The 15,708-nt window shown below is 41.5% G+C and overlaps 1 protein-coding gene across 7 annotated transcripts in view; it reads left to right on the forward strand.

The window, feature by feature from the left end:
* CIT (citron rho-interacting serine/threonine kinase) overlaps positions 1-15,708 on the forward strand; it is a 164,019-nt gene that overhangs the window by 33,319 nt on the left and 114,992 nt on the right. For all 7 annotated transcript variants that reach the window (XM_058691127.1, XM_058691126.1, XM_058691129.1 and 4 more), the window contains 2 exons: positions 4,500-4,703; positions 6,564-6,717. In XM_058691127.1, the coding sequence (XP_058547110.1) occupies positions 4,500-4,703; positions 6,564-6,717 (358 nt within the window). The remainder of the gene's footprint in view (positions 1-4,499; positions 4,704-6,563; positions 6,718-15,708) is intronic.

The following is a 15,708-nucleotide window of genomic DNA, read 5'->3' on the forward strand; positions in this document are numbered from 1 at the left end:
ATTGTGGTCCAAAGTCAATACTTGGTAAATAAATGGGAATAAAGTAAGGCCTGATCTGTGCATCTGGAATCACTTTCTTCAGAGCCCTTGATGGAGAGACTGGACTTTACTTCATTTCATATTTCTGTTTTTTAGGGCTTCAGACTACCCTTTTCAGTTCTTCTAATTGGAACAACCTTCACTTCCGGGGAGCCCTCCAGGGTCACTCAGGTTTATTTGCAGCTCAGTGCTCAATCCCTGATTAGTCTGGTGAAGGAAAGACGGCACTCAGTCCAACACATGAGAACAGTCATCTCCTCTTCTCTTGGAGGAAGAGTCTCCTCTCCAGAACTTTGTACTTTTAGGGCCAGAATGTGACAAGCACGTAGGAGGGAATTTTTAGCATTGTTTTCAGTGCAAAGGCCATTTAATTATGGAAGACCAATAATCTACAATCTAGGTGAAGTCGAGTATGGATATAGAATTATACTTTTTTAAAAATATATGTTGTATTTTTGGTGGGTTAAGCACATGTTTCCTTTAAGTAGAATGTTTCCTAGGTGAAAAGGGGGTTCAGAATATTTTTTGTACTCAAAATATACCATATATAATCTACATTTACTGAAATTTATATATGTTACCCAAAATCAATTAATCCTTTCCCTACTGCTCACAAATATTATCTATGAATTTTAGGTATTTGTGACTCTTAGATCTATAGGGTTTTCCATCTTCCATTGTCGTTATTCCAAGCCGTTTAGTCAGAATGTTGTTTTGGAGTATTCTCCTTACTAACACGGGGCCATACTGCCTAGAGGTTTGGCTGTTGAACTGAGATATGCCTTTGACCTGCGGTGTGACTTTGGTCACCCACCTTACCTTATTAGAATCTCAAAGAGTCACAAATAGTGAACGCTTCCAACCTGTCTCTTTCAGCTCTCACACAGACATTTGTAAGGAGATTGTAAACAAAGAGCAGTATAGCATGTTAAGTGTTAATCAGCCTCATTTAGTGGTTGGAAACTCATAGGAGATAGACTTTTTTGAGATTTATGTAGGAGTGAAAAACTTTTATTCCTTTTCCCCAAGAGGAACAACATAGTGAGATACGCCCCCCATCCCCCCTCCTTCTGCAGGCGGATGTTTCTGCCCTGGGCAGCTACATGGGGAAAGTTAGGTTGAAATAGTTTTTTAAAAAGACATTTTTTTTTTATGTTTATTTATTCTTTGAGAGAGAACATGAGCAGGGGAGGGGCAGAGGGAGACAGAATCCGGAGCAGGCTCCAGGCTCTGAGCTGTCAGCACAGAGCCTGACACAGGACTTGAACTCACGAACTGTGAGATCATGACCTGAGCTGAAGTCAGATGCTTAACCTACTGAGCCACCCAGGCGCCCTGAAATAGTTTTATGTTTAATAAGCATTTTAGGGGAAGGGGATTGGGAGGAGGCAGATGGTGGTTTTCTTATTTCTCATCTGCTTTCTGCTTGTAAAGAAATCTAAGTTAATCTACCCCCTTTTTTTTCTTGCCTTAACCTCTCTATTTCCTGAAATACAACTCAGTTTTCTGTCTCCTAGTCATTTTCTTATTGTCTCCTGCTGAATTGGTGTATTTTCTTCCTTAGCAATACAGTGAAAATTAACTAGTTAATTATCAGATGGTGTACTGTCAGGCAGGCTGGCCCACAGTACATGGCTCCACTTTTAATATCTCACCCAGATTAGCTGGCTGTGAATTGCCACCAGAAGAGAGTGAAACCATCTTGCAAAATCCTTGTCAGGATGGTGGTATTACGTGTTAAATGGGTTTAATGTGCTTGGAGGTCGGTAGCTAATGGAAATTTAACAGTCATTAAATTGTCATTAAAAGCCTTTGTTCATTGCTCTTAAGTACTTAATATACTTTATGTCAGAGATGTCCATAAGGGAAGCTAGGGATATTTTCCTTAAAATTTTGAAAATTATAAAGTGATGAGACATAAATGTGTATAATCACATATCTGTTAGAGGGCAGTAGTTAGGGAGTTACCTGACGCTCTTGGATAAGTCTAATCATGAGTTTGAAAATGAGGCATTGGTGACTTACGCCCTTTGCTGGGTCATGCTGATAACGTGACCCAGTCCAGTTCCTTTCGACTCTTTGGTTGTGAACAAGTGACCAATCCCCGTGCGCTGCAAACAAGGAGAACTGAATATTTCCAAACAATCTAGTGTGATAATAAAATAAAACCCAGCAAGTGCAAGCAGTGCAGATTTGAGGATTGCATATTAATGGTTCTGCAAGGTAATTAGGCATAAAGGGTAAGCGTTTAATCAGTGATGACATTGCAGTTTTTCTCCTCTTGTTTTTGTATTTAAAAAATACTTTTATTTCTCATTGTCAGTATTGAGGGTTTTTATTAAAACCCTGTAGTTTAATCTGAATCCTGTGCTGAGCTCATTAACATTTACATACACATTAAAAGATAGATAGAAGTCTTCACCTGTTGGGATGAGCACTGGGTGTTGTATGGAAACTAATTTGACAATAAATTTCATATAAAAAAAAAAATAGAAGTCTTAGCTCAGGTTCCCCAGCATCGAGGCTTCCTCTTGACTTAAGCTACTTTCAATTCCTCAAGCGTAAGGTACCCTGTCTTAGACCAGATGTGGTATCCTTTCTCCCCACTTTTGTCTATCAACAATGGCCTTTGGTTTTCTTGGGTGGTATGACTGTCCAGCTTTCCCAGTGGGTACTCGCAGTGGAGATTCTTTTTTTTTTTTTTTTTTTTAAAGATTTTTTTTTTTTTTTAATGTGATCTCTACACCCAGTGTGGGGCTCGATCTCACAACTCCGAGGTCAAGATTTGCATGTTCCGCTGACTGGACCAGCCAGGCGTCCTCCCAGTGGAAATGCTGTTGCCCAAAGCAACAGATGACTGGTGTAAAGAATAACAGCATCACACTGCTGTCTGGATTTAGGGTTTGGAAAACCTATGATGGGCTTGAGAAAAGGGGTGAAAAGAGAAGGAGTAGGGAGAGTGGGTCTGTTTCCTATAATCGTGGGTCTTTGGGGCAGAGGAATGGACAAGATTAAAGTTATGAGCTGGAAGAGCTTGGGTGTCTGTCCCTAGGGAAGGGGACTAAGTTTCTGGTCAAAACAAAGCAAAGCAAATTGCCTTTCTTAATATAAAGCCCAGCCTTAAAGAGGTGTGGCCATACCTACAAAATATCTAAAGTCACTCAGGGGCACTCGACATCCTTTAATAGGGAGAAAGTTCATTTCTGCCCATGTAACTGCTGATGTGAGAGAAACCTCTTTAAATTTTTTTTTTTTTTAACATTTATTTATTTTTCAGACAGAGAGAGACACAGCATGAACGGGGGAGGGGCAGAGAGAGAGGGAAACACAGAATCGGAAGCAGGCTCCAGGCTCCGAGCCATCAGCCCAGAGCCCGACGCGGGGCTCGAACCCGCAGACCGCGAGATCGTGACCTGAGCCGAAGTCGGACGCTCAACCGACTGAGCCACCCAGGCGCCCCGAGAGAAACCTCTTTAAAGGCAGGGCTATTGGACGGCTGTAGGATTATTGGTCAACACAGTATATGACTAACATCAGGCCCTTTCTGTGTTGATAGGGAAGAAGTCAGAGAGGTGATCCTTAGCCTTCAAATTTCATGGCTCAGTAAGACTTCAAAATAATTTTGAAGGCTGAAAACGTTGCTGACTTCCTCTGTTGTCTAGGAAGGGAAGGGGGTAGGGGGCAGAAAGTCTTTTATCAGGCCTCATTTCAAGAAACAAAGGACATGTAAACACTAAAACAGTCGGAAGGACAAGTTCTCAGAAGAAAGGACAGTTCTTTAAATGGGATATATTTAGCTTTAGAAAAAGACCTACTACATTGTCCTAACCTTTGCGAGGGTTGGGTGCTTGAGTGCCACTGGATTGGAGGGCTGTGGATTTCTGAACAGTGGGGAGGCAACCACAGGAACAGGAGTTTGGGGTGAGGGAAATGAACTCATTAACATTGGTCTCTGGTGGAAGATACTTACCATGTCTTGCCCTGTGGGTGGCTTGAAGTAGGAATGTTGATTCCAAATATTTAAACTTGAGATACAATGCGTTTGCAATATCGTGTTGCCCCAGCTAGCTGCCAGGTTTTAATAATGGGTAGATAGATCTTATAGATTTGTCTTTAGGATTTATTATCATTTTGCTGTTTTCATAAGTAAGAGAAATACTGTGTAACATGTATCAGGAAAGACACCTTCCGTTCTTTTCCCAATTCTCATTTGTGTAACCAAAGGGCATATATCATCAACAACTCTTGCCCTTTTGCCTTTGGATTATATTATGTACTTTTTTTTTTTAATTAGTAAATCGTTTGCATTTCCTGACAGCGTGCCACTTGACAGAAGGTTTAAGTGCCTGGGAGAATAGTAATCAGTGGCAAATCAGCCTGTGTCTGAAACGTGGCTGTCGGCAATCTATTCGAGAATAATTGAAAGTTTTGCTGTGTTCATTTTGCTTATGGGTTTCCAGGTGAACGCAAAACTCCCGATTGGGACCCCAGATTACATGGCCCCTGAAGTGTTGACTGTGATGAATGGGGACGGAAAAGGCGTCTATAGTCTGGATTGTGACTGGTGGTCAGTGGGAGTTATTGCTTATGAGATGGTTTATGGAAGATCCCCATTCACTGAGGGAACGTCAGCCAGAACCTTCAATAACATCATGAATTTCCAGGTAAAGAGCCATTAGTAGATTTTGAAGTAATATTGAGAGCTGTCATTTAAAAATGTACAAGTGAACCTTTGTAATGTAAATCAGTAGTGCTGGATAATAACAACAGCAAATACTTACAAAGCACTTTGTGCCAAAAGCTGTCCTAAGCGCTTTAGTGATTGTATTTTATTGACTCTCAGCTGCCAGTCATTGTAAGCCTATGCCATTATTTTAGGTAACGTTAAAAAAGAGAAACTGTTGCCAATTAATCTATGATATTTCGTTGGTTATAAAATGCATTTTTATTTCAGTGCTGTTAAGGGAATAACTGGGTCCTAGACTTGATGAAATATGGTTCATTAACTCGGCTAATCCTCAAACAATGGAAGAGATAGACATTACTTCCATTTTACAGATGAGGAAACCAAAGCACACAATGGTTAAGCAAGACCATCTTGCCTAGAATAACACAGTCAGTCTGGCTTGGAAGTCCATGCTCTTGATGTTATGCTATGCTGTTTCTCGGTATGACTGGCTATCGAATATGGCAGTAAAATTGAAATGGGGGCAGGAATTAGAAATACAGGAATGTATATGAAGTAGAATTAAAACTATTTTCTAATAGTGTATATTCTAGTAGATTAAGCCCATTTCTCTTAAAATTTTTTTAATTTATTTTTGAGAGAGAGAGAGAGAGAGACAGACAGAGTGTGAGTGGGGGAGGGGTAGAGGAGAGAAAGAGATACAGAGTCCGAAGCGGGCTCTAGGCTCTGAGCTGTCAGCACAGAGCCCGACGCGGGTCTCAGACCCACGAACTGTGAGATTGTGACCTGAGCCGAAGTTGGACGCTTAACCGACTGAGCCACCCAGGTGCCCCCCATTTCTCTTTTTTTTTAATGTTTATTTAATATTTTGAGAGAGAGAGAATCCTAAGGAGGTTCTACACTGTCAGCACAAAGCCTGACATATGGCTCAATCTCATGACGGTGAGATCATGACCTGAGCCGAAATCAGGAGTCGGACACCCAGCCGACTGAGTCACCCAGGTGCCCCTATTAAGCTCATTTCTTTAGGATATGATAGATATGTATGTTTTAGTTTCAACTGAAAGGAAGAAGAGAAATTTCAGTTTTTTTTCTAACTCACCCAACTTCCTCTTTCTGGAATGCTTAATGTGTATTTTCATATTTTATATGCTTTATTTATATATATATATATATATATATATATATATATATATATATATTACTTGTTATGCTTGAGTCTCCTCTTGAGTTCAAGTTTTCCCTTAGATGATTCTTGGGGCCAGTTTATTTCCTTCATTTCAGTTCATTCGTTCAGTAATGAGAGAATGGCACCAGGCACGGTTAGGTACCAGGTTTACAGTGTTGAGCGAGCAGAAGGCTCTCTCTGCCTTCTTTCCCTGTTATCACACGGAAATCACAGTGCACTGTGTTTGTGTAGAAGTAGATTACGGGGCGGGGGGGTGGGTGGTGGAGCTGGGCAGTGATCTGGTGGAAGAGGGGTGTGGGCTGGGGAGGGCGTTCTAGGCAGAGAGAACAGCATGATTTGTTCAGGAAGCTTTAAATAGCTCATCATTGTTGGACAGCAAAGAGTGAGATGGGGAGTGTAGCTACATGAGACAAGAGAGAGGACCGAGGTCAAATCATGAAGGATATTGAACTCTTGCAAAGGAACTAGGCCTCTTGATGTGAACAAGCCATTTATTTTGGGAACATGCCTTTGGTCCAAAGTTAAGAGGGCACAAAACTTCCTCCTTTTAACAAAAAGAAACTTGCATATATGAGAAATACTTTTTTGGGGGGACATGAGAAACTGAATTTGCTAAGGAAATAATAATTATTATTTTTTTTGGAATAGCGGTTTTTGAAGTTTCCAGATGATCCAAAAGTTAGCAGCGAATTACTTGATCTGATTCAGAGTTTGTTGTGTGGCCAGAAAGAGAGACTGAAGTTTGAAGGCCTTTGCTGCCACCCTTTCTTCTCCAAAATCGACTGGAATAACATTCGTAATTGTGAGTAGGGCTGCGGTCCTTCCTTTCTGGTGTTCAGATTAAGTGTAAACACTTAAGAATGTTCTGAAATTATTCTGGCCTGCAGAAGGTGGTATAAATTATATAAATAAGGGCCTCAATTATCTCCAGGGATAGAAAGGGCTAATGATGTAGCTGTCTGTAAGTGGTAATTCTTCTTTAAAATTGTTTGCACAGAATGGGGTCATTTATCAAACTCTGTGCTTAAGTGGCCTTCCCATCATCTCTCAGTAAGTTAGAAGAACAGACTGATGGATTTCAAGGGTTGCCGGTTGGTTTGACAGAGTTTCTTCTAAGAGGAAAAGTGGACGTATGTATTTCCTTCACAGATTGGGAAAAAAGACTCAAAAATGAGGCAAAGTGCCAGGTTGCTCTGCAAATGGCCAAGCCTGCACGAAACCCATAAATGCCTCTCTGTGTTCATGTTTTCCCCGGAAACATTTTGTCTTTGCTCGCAAGCCTGTAAAATCTGTAACATAGACACACACAGCAGATTCATTCATACATACATCGCTTTGGAATCAATTAGTGCAAATGAAATTCATTAAAAACAGAGATTTGATTTATTATTGACAAAACCAAAATGCTTGGGCTTTTACAAATTGGTGATTTTGGGGGACACACGGTGGCTCAGCTGATCGAGCATCCAACTTCAGCTCAGGTCATGATCTCACAGTTGGTGAGTTTGGGCCCTGCATCAGCCTCTCTGCTGTCAGCACAGAGCCTTCTCTGGATCCTCTGTCCAGCCCCCCCGACCCCCCCCCCCCCCAACACACACACAACTGCGTCCCTCTCCCACTTGTGCACGCACTCTCTCTCTCTCAAAAATAAATAAACTTAAAAAAAAAAACAAATTGATTTTTTTAAAACATTTTTTATTTTTGGATATGTTGATTGAATGTGCCAATGATTAGCATAGATTAGGGCCAGTAGGAAAGCAGTGGGTCTGAGTGGGTTGTTTTTGTTTTTTTTAATTTTTAAAAAATATTTATTTATTTTTGAGAGAGAGGGGCAGAGAGAGATGGAGACACAATCCAAAGCAGGTTCTGGGCTCTGAGCTGCAGCACAGAGCCCGATGCGGGGCTCAAACCCACAAACCGTGAGATCATGACTTGAGCCAAAGTCAGACGCTCATCCCACTGAGCCACCCAGGTGACCCTGTTTGAGTGTTTTATCTTTGGTGATGAGGGGAGGTGGGGAGTGGAATCCATTTCTAGGTGTCAAAACCAGACTTCTAGTTCAAGCCATGTTGTAATCCTAATATATGATGAGTGTTTTCTACTGTTTCCCAGTGTTTTCCAGTTGAAAGCCATTTTGATGGTTTCTCTAACCTGCCCAAATATTTAAGTAGGCTACATTTTTATAAATCTGCCTTAGCAAATTTGTTTTTCTTCTGGGAGCCACATTGCTTAATTTTTCTAACCTTCAGGCATCAATCCCCAAATCTTACAAGGTTCAGGGCTTTTAATCAATAGTATATTTTCAGGGCTATTTTCTTTTTTGCTTTTAGAAAGATTTGATATAGTTTTCTTTAGATGCTGTTCAAATAGTCTTTTCTTGCCTTGCCTTTTTATCTCTGTAATCTTTTTTTTTTTTTAATGGTTATCCATTTAGTTTTGAGAGAGAGACAGAGACAGAGAGAGAATATCCCAAGCAGGTTCCGTGCTGTAGCGCAGACCCTGATGTGGGGCTCAATCTCATGAACTGTGAGATCATAACCTGAGCAGAAATCAAGAGTCAGATGCTGAACAGACTGAGTCACCCAGGCACCCCGTCCTTCCTTTCCTTTCCTTTCCTTTCCTTTCCTTTCCTTTCCTTTCCTTTCCTTTCCTTTCCTTTCCTTTCCTTTCCTTTCCTTTCCTTTCCTTTCTTCCTTCAAGACTGAGTGATATTGTCTCGTGTGTGTGTTTACATACTACAAATTCTTTATTCATTCATCCGTTGATAGACACTTAGATTGTTTCCATATCTTGTCTATTGTGAATAATGCTGCCATGAATGGGAGAGCACAGATCTTTCTTCGAGGTACTGATTGCATTTTCTTTGGGTGTTCGACTAGAAGAGGGATTGCTGGATCATATGGTAGTTCTATTTTTAGTTTTTGAGCAACCTCTGTACTGTTGTCCTTAGTGGCTGTAACAATTAACCTTCTTACCAACAGTGTGTAAGAATTACCTTTTCTCCACATCCTCACCAACTCTTGTTATCTTGGCTTTTTGATCACAGTCATCTTAATAGGTGTGAAGCAGTATCTCATTGTGGTTTTGATTTGCATTTCCCTGACGATTAGTGATGTTGAGTACCTTTTCATATACATATTGGCCATCTATATGTCTTCTTTTTCTTTTTTTCAAATTTTATTTAAATTTTAGTTAGTTGATGTATAGTATAATACTGGATTCAGGAGTAGAATTCAGTGACTCATCACTTACAACCCAGTGCTTATTGTTACAAGTGCCCTCCTTTGTACCTACCACCCATCTAACCCATCCCCCACCTACCTCCCTCCATCAACCCTGTGTTCTCCATTGTTAAGAGTCTCTTGTGGTTTGTTTCCCTTTCTTCTCTTCTCACCCCCTTTCCATATGTTCATCTGTTTTGTTTCTTAAATGAGTGAAATCATATGGTATTTGTCTTTTCTCTGACTTTTTCGCTTAGCATAATACGCTCTAGCTCCATCCACGTTGTTGCAAATGGCAAGATTTCATTCTTTTTGATGGCTGAGTAATATTCCTGTGTGTGTGTGTATGTGTGTGTGTGTATCTACCACTTTTTTTTAAATTTTTTTTCAATATATGAACTTTATTGTCAAATTGGTTTCCATACAACACCCAGTGCTCATCCCAAAAGGTGCCTTCCTCAATACTCATCACCCACCCTCCCCTCTCTCCCACCCCCCATCAACCCTCAGTTTGTTCTCAGTTTTTTTTTTTTTTTTTAATTTAAAAAAAAAATTTTTTTTTTTCAACGTTTTTTTTTTTTTTTTTAATTTATTTTTGGGACAGAGAGAGACAGAGCATGAACGGGGGAGGGGCAGAGAGAGAGGGAGACACAGAATCGGAAACAGGCTCCAGGCTCCGAGCCGTCAGCACAGAGCCCGACACGGGGCTCGAACTCACCGACCGCGAGATCGTGACCTGGCTGAAGTCGGCCGCCCAACCGACTGCGCCACCCAGGCGCCCCTGTTCTCAGTTTTTAAGTCTCCTATGCTTTGGCTCTCTCCCACTCTAACCTCTTTTTTTTTTTTTTTTTTCTTCCCCTCCCCCATGGGTTTCTGTTAAGTTTCTCAGGATCCACATAAGAGTGAAACCATATGGTATCTGTCTTTCTCTGTATGGCTTATTTCACTTAGCATCACACTCTCCAGTTCCATCCACGTTGCTACAAAAGGCCATATTTCATTCTTTCTCATTGCCACGTAGTATTCCATTGTGTATATAAACCACAATTTCTTTATCCATTCATCAGTTGATGGACATTTAGGCTCTTTCCATAATTTGGCTATTGTTGAGAGTGCTGCTATAAACATTGGGGTACAGGTGCCCCTATGCATCAGTACTCCTGTATCCCTTGGGTACATTCCTCGCAGTGCTATTGCTGGGTCATAGAGTAGGTCTATTTTTAATTTTCTGAGGAACCTCCACACTGCTTTCCAGAGCGGCTGCACCAATTTGCATTCCCACCAACAGTGCAAGAGGGTTCCCGTGTCTCCACATCCTCTCCAGCATCTATAGTCTCCTGATTTGTTCATTTTGGCCACTCTGACTGGCATGAGGTGATATCTGAGTGTGGTTTTGATTTGTATTTCCCTGATAAGGAGCGACGTTGAACATCTTTTCATGTGCCTGTTGGCCATCCGGATGTCTTCTTTAGAGAAGTGTCTATTCATGTTTTCTGCCCATTTCTTCACTGGGTTATTTGTTTTTCGGGTGTGGAGTTGGGTGAGCTCTTTATAGATTTTGGATACTAGCCCTTTGTCTGATATGTCATTTGCAAATATCTTTTCCCATTCCGTTGGTTGCCTTTTAGTTTTGTTGGTTGTTTCCTTTGCTGTGCAGAAGCTTTTTATCTTCATAAGGTCCCAGTAATTCATTTTTGCTTTTAATTCCCTTGCCTTTGGGGATGTGTCGAGTAAGAGATTGCTACGGCTGAGGTCAGAGAGGTCTTTTCCTGCTTTCTCCTCTAGGGTTTGGATGCTTTCCTGTCTCACATTCAGGTCCTTTATCCATTTTGAGTTTATTTTTGTGAATGGTGTGAGAAAGTGGTCTAGTTTCAACCTTCTGCATGTTGCTGCCCAGTTCTCCCAGCACCATTTGTTAAAGAGACTGTCTTTTTTCCATTGGATGTTCTTTCCTGCTTTGTCAAAGATGAGTTGGCCATACGTTTGTGGGTCTAGTTCTGGGATTTCTATTCTATTCCATTGGTCTATGTGTCTGTTTTTGTGCCAATACCATGCTGTCTTGACGACAGCTTTGTAGTAGAGGCTAAAGTCTGGGATTGTGATGCCTCCTGCTTTGGTCTTCTTCTTCAAAATTACTTTGGCTATTCGGGGCCTTTTGTGGTTCCATATAAATTTTAGGATGGCTTGTTCTAGTTTCGAGAAGAATGCTGGTGCAATTTTGATTGGGATTGCATTGAATGTGTAGATAGCTTTGGGTAGTATTGACATTTTGACAATATTTATTCTTCCAATCCATGAGCAGGGAATGTCTTTCCATTTCTTTATATCTTCTTCAATTACCTTCTTTATCCATTTATCAGTCGATAGACATTTGGGCTCTTTCCATAATTTGGCTATTGTTGATAATGCTACTATAAACATTGGAGTACATGTACCCCTTTGAATCAGTATTTTTGTATCCTTTGGGTAAATACCTAGTAGTGCAATTGCTAGATCATAGGGTAGTTCTATTTTTAACTTTGAGGAACCTCCATACTGTTTTCCAGAATGGCTGCACCAGTTTGCATTTCCATCAACAGTGTAAGGGGGTTTCCCTTTCTACACATCCTTGCCAACATCTGTTATTTACTGTGTTGTTAATTTTAGCCATTCTGACAGGTGTGAGGTGGTATCTCATTGTGGTTTTGATTTGTATTTCCCTGATGTGTTTGTCTTCTTTAGAAAAATGTCTTTTCATGTCCTTTGCCCTGAATCTTGATTCTTCAAAATCCTGATGGCTTTTATGGGCTTCTGACTCCCAGTACAGTGGCTCTGGAGTGTCATGAAATATGTTTGCTTTAAAAAAATGTCTTTTAATTTTAATTAACCTTATTTTGGAATAATAATAGGTTCATAGAAAACTTGCAAAGATAGTACAGAGTTCCCACATACCCTTCTCCTAGCGTCTCCTAATGTTATAACATCTTATATAACGGTGCCACATTTGTCAAAACTAAGATTAATATTTGCACATTACTATTAATCAAACTTCAAGCTTTATTCTGATTTCACTGGTTTCTCCACTCATGTCTGTGTTCCAGGAGTCAGTCCAGGGTGCCATATTGCAGGCACTTGCAGTAGGCACATACTTAGTGTAGCTCAGCCAATGAGGGGCATCTTCATGTCCCCCGAGGATTGGTAGTGCGTTTTCCTGGAGGTTTTGTCGCATCCCTGACAACGCAGAGAGACACGGTATTCACTGAGCTTCTCCTACGAGATTTCCCTGTTAGGGAAGTTCACTGAGTTTCCCTTGCAGAATTTTTTTAAACCAACCTCTGATCCCTGCATATTTGCAATCAACTTGGGGTTGTGTGATTGAAAACATTGCTGGGCTCCATGATCTTTGGGCTACTTTCCAACTAGGTAACTCTAACAGAAATTATGCCTTTGTCCCGTCCCAGTTTTTCCACAAATGCATGTTGAATGACTTTCATTAAGCAAAACCCTTGAAGCCGAGTTTATGGTTGCTGTTTCAATGCCTTGTGGTTCCAGGGTATTAAATATCTGTACTTTTCACACACAAGATTGTCCCTTGATGAAAGTAACATTAGCCTTTCTGCTGCCTCACCCCTAATTCTTCTTTTTCTTGTCGTAACCAATGAAAGGAAGTACTGCTTAACACAGCAGGTAATAATCTTCTCAAACTCATCATCTCAAGAGGTGGTCCTGGCAGGATATATGAATGTAGTTTAGGAAGGGTCTGGACAAATTTGTGAATGACAGAATCAGGAGTGGCTGCTGAGGGGAACTAGGACATGCCTCGGCTTTCACACTGAAGTCAGACGGAACATCTGCGTCCCCCTGGGTCCAGCCTCTTAGGGTTGCTCTGGGCAACAGTACACGAACCAGGAACCTGACCCAGTTCAGGAACGTATTCTCTCAACAAGTCAAAAGCTTTGTGATGAGTTACTGCCCCGTGAAGGTCCCCAGGTGCCCATTACCCTGATGTTTCATTCCCACCTTTGTGCGATCAGATGTCAGCTTGTGTTTTCAGCTGCTTATTATTATCATCATTATTTCAAGGTGGCTTTCCAAGTTCCAGTAGGAGACTTCTTAAGTATACTGGCTGCCCTGGACTTTGCAATTCCAGTGATGTTTCCAGTATTGGGCAAGAGTCTGGTGGTACCCAGCCTGATATTTTCTGAGCTTCTGGAATGCTGAGGTCAGAGGGCCTCTTTCATTCATGCCTTCGGGGTTACGCCTCCATTTCCTGGCATCATACACTTGCTCCTGTTAGTGGGGAAGTTTTGCTGCCTGGTGTGCTTTTCTAGTCACATCTGGACATAGTGATGTTATTGGAACCGGCATGCTTGTCCCTTTCGTCCAACACCGTTATGTCCTGACAGTGGGGAATGCGAAATGCGAACATGGATTGTGGAAATATCCTGGAACGTCTGTGGCTAATGCTCAGACGTTGTCTGTTACTTACGACACAGTCTTCTTCTAAATTATGTTCTTTTCACTATTCTCAGAAGGACCTAGCTCTTGCAAAATGATTGTGAGTTTTCAGGTCCTTACCATTTGTTAGCAGAGGGTACATTTCACTTCCACTGGTAGTGAGTGACTCGGTGGTGTTCCCATGCTGTGTAGGTCTCTTTTTTGTCATTGATGATCATTGTGCACTACCAGGCCCTGAATGGCCATCATAAAACCACAAAGGCACAGTCCCGTGGTTGTTCAATAAACCTGGGGCATGATGGCCTTTGGTTTAAAGGAAAGGGATCTTGTGGCTTTGTGTCATCAGGTGAAATCTTTACATACTGTTCTATGCAGAAATAAGCACCATATAACTCACTGGGCATTTTACTCCAGTCCTTAATATGGTAGGAAGTATTGGTTAAGTAGCCAACTAGCTGTTTAAATACATGACACTGTACGACTTTGAAACAGTTCTGTCAGAGGTAAGGATTATTATGCCCATATTACAGATGTGGACACTATGTTAACTTGTCTCAGGTCACATAGTGAGAGGATCGGGATTTGGATCGAGGTCTGTGTGACTCTAGAGCCCGTGCTCTTTCTACAGAACCAGGCATGCCTTGGCGTAGATCATTGTTGTTAGTAATAGTGTTTGTGGTGATGACAAATAATAAACCATGTCACACTAGGGGTGGTTTAGTCTCTGCATCTATTTAGCACATCTGGAATTCTTGAATCTACAGGATTCGTCATGATGTTGAGTGTCTGCCTTCTTCCTCATTGTGCTAAGCGTAGCTCTGTTGATGGACAAATTTGGATATGGTCCTGCCTTCAGGGAACTTATAGTCTAAGCTTCAGGTCTGCTTACATCTGTTCCTGTTAAATTGCTGTAGCTCGAAATCATAGAAAGATTAATGCTTAGTGGGTCACTCATTGGCTTACCGAACCACATGTGCCTGATTTTGAACAAAATATGGACTATGAGCTGGTGACCCCTTCCCTACATATGGCATCCTGTTCTTCCTGTTAATCTGTTAACCTCTCCAAGCTTCACGTCTGGCCTGGGAAAGGACAGTATTGGATTCAAGACCCACTTCCAAAATTGGGGTTTATAGTCTTGGGATGAATTGACACGACCCAACTCATATTTTCTGGTTATTAGAACAGGGTTTCTCCAGGAACCCTCTTGCACTGTTGGTAGGAATGCAAACTTGTGCAGCCGCTCTGGAAAGCAGTGTGGAGGTTCCTCAAAAAATTAAAAATAGACCTACCCTATGACCCAGCAATAGCACGGCTAGGAATTTACCCAAGGGATACAGGAATGCTGATGCATAGGGGCACTTGTACCCCAATGTTTATAGCAGCACTTTCAACAATAGCCAAATTATGGAAAGAGCCTAAATGTCCATCAACTGGCGAATGGACAGCGAAGATGTGGTTTATATATACAATGGAATACTACTTGGCAATGAGAAAGAATGAAATCTGGCCATTTGTAGCAATGTGGATAGAACTGGAGAGTGTGATGCTAAGTGAAATAAGTCAGGCAGAGAAAGACAGATACCATATGTTTTCACTCATATGTGGATTCTGAGAAACTCAACAGAAGACCAGGGGGGAGGGGAAGAGGGGGAAAAAAAGTTACAGAGAGGGAAGGAGGCAAACCATAAGAGACTCTTAAATACTGAGAACAAACTGAGGGTTGATGGGGGGTGGGGAAAGTGGGTGATGGGCATTGAGGAGGGCACCTGTTGGGATGAGCACCGGGTGTTGTATGGAAACCAATTTGACAATAAATTTCATTAAAAAAAACCCAGAAACCAAAACCCAGGGTTTCTCAACCTTGGCACTGATGACACATGGGACCAGATAATTGTGATGGGGCTGTTGTGTGAGTGCACGATATTCAGCAGCACCCCCTGGCCTTTACTCCCATACATGCCAGAAGCACCCTCCCCCATGCAGTTTGTGATAACCAAATAGGTCTCCAGACATTGCCCAGTGTCCACTGGGGGCCACAGCCGCCCCTGATTGAGAACCACTGATATGGAAGGATCGGCCAGGTTTTTACCAGGAGAGAAAATATTGCAGTAATCAGAATCACTCATGACTGC

This window comes from Neofelis nebulosa, chromosome 11 (assembly GCF_028018385.1).
Source record: "Neofelis nebulosa isolate mNeoNeb1 chromosome 11, mNeoNeb1.pri, whole genome shotgun sequence".
Taxonomy (NCBI): domain Eukaryota; kingdom Metazoa; phylum Chordata; class Mammalia; order Carnivora; family Felidae; genus Neofelis; species Neofelis nebulosa.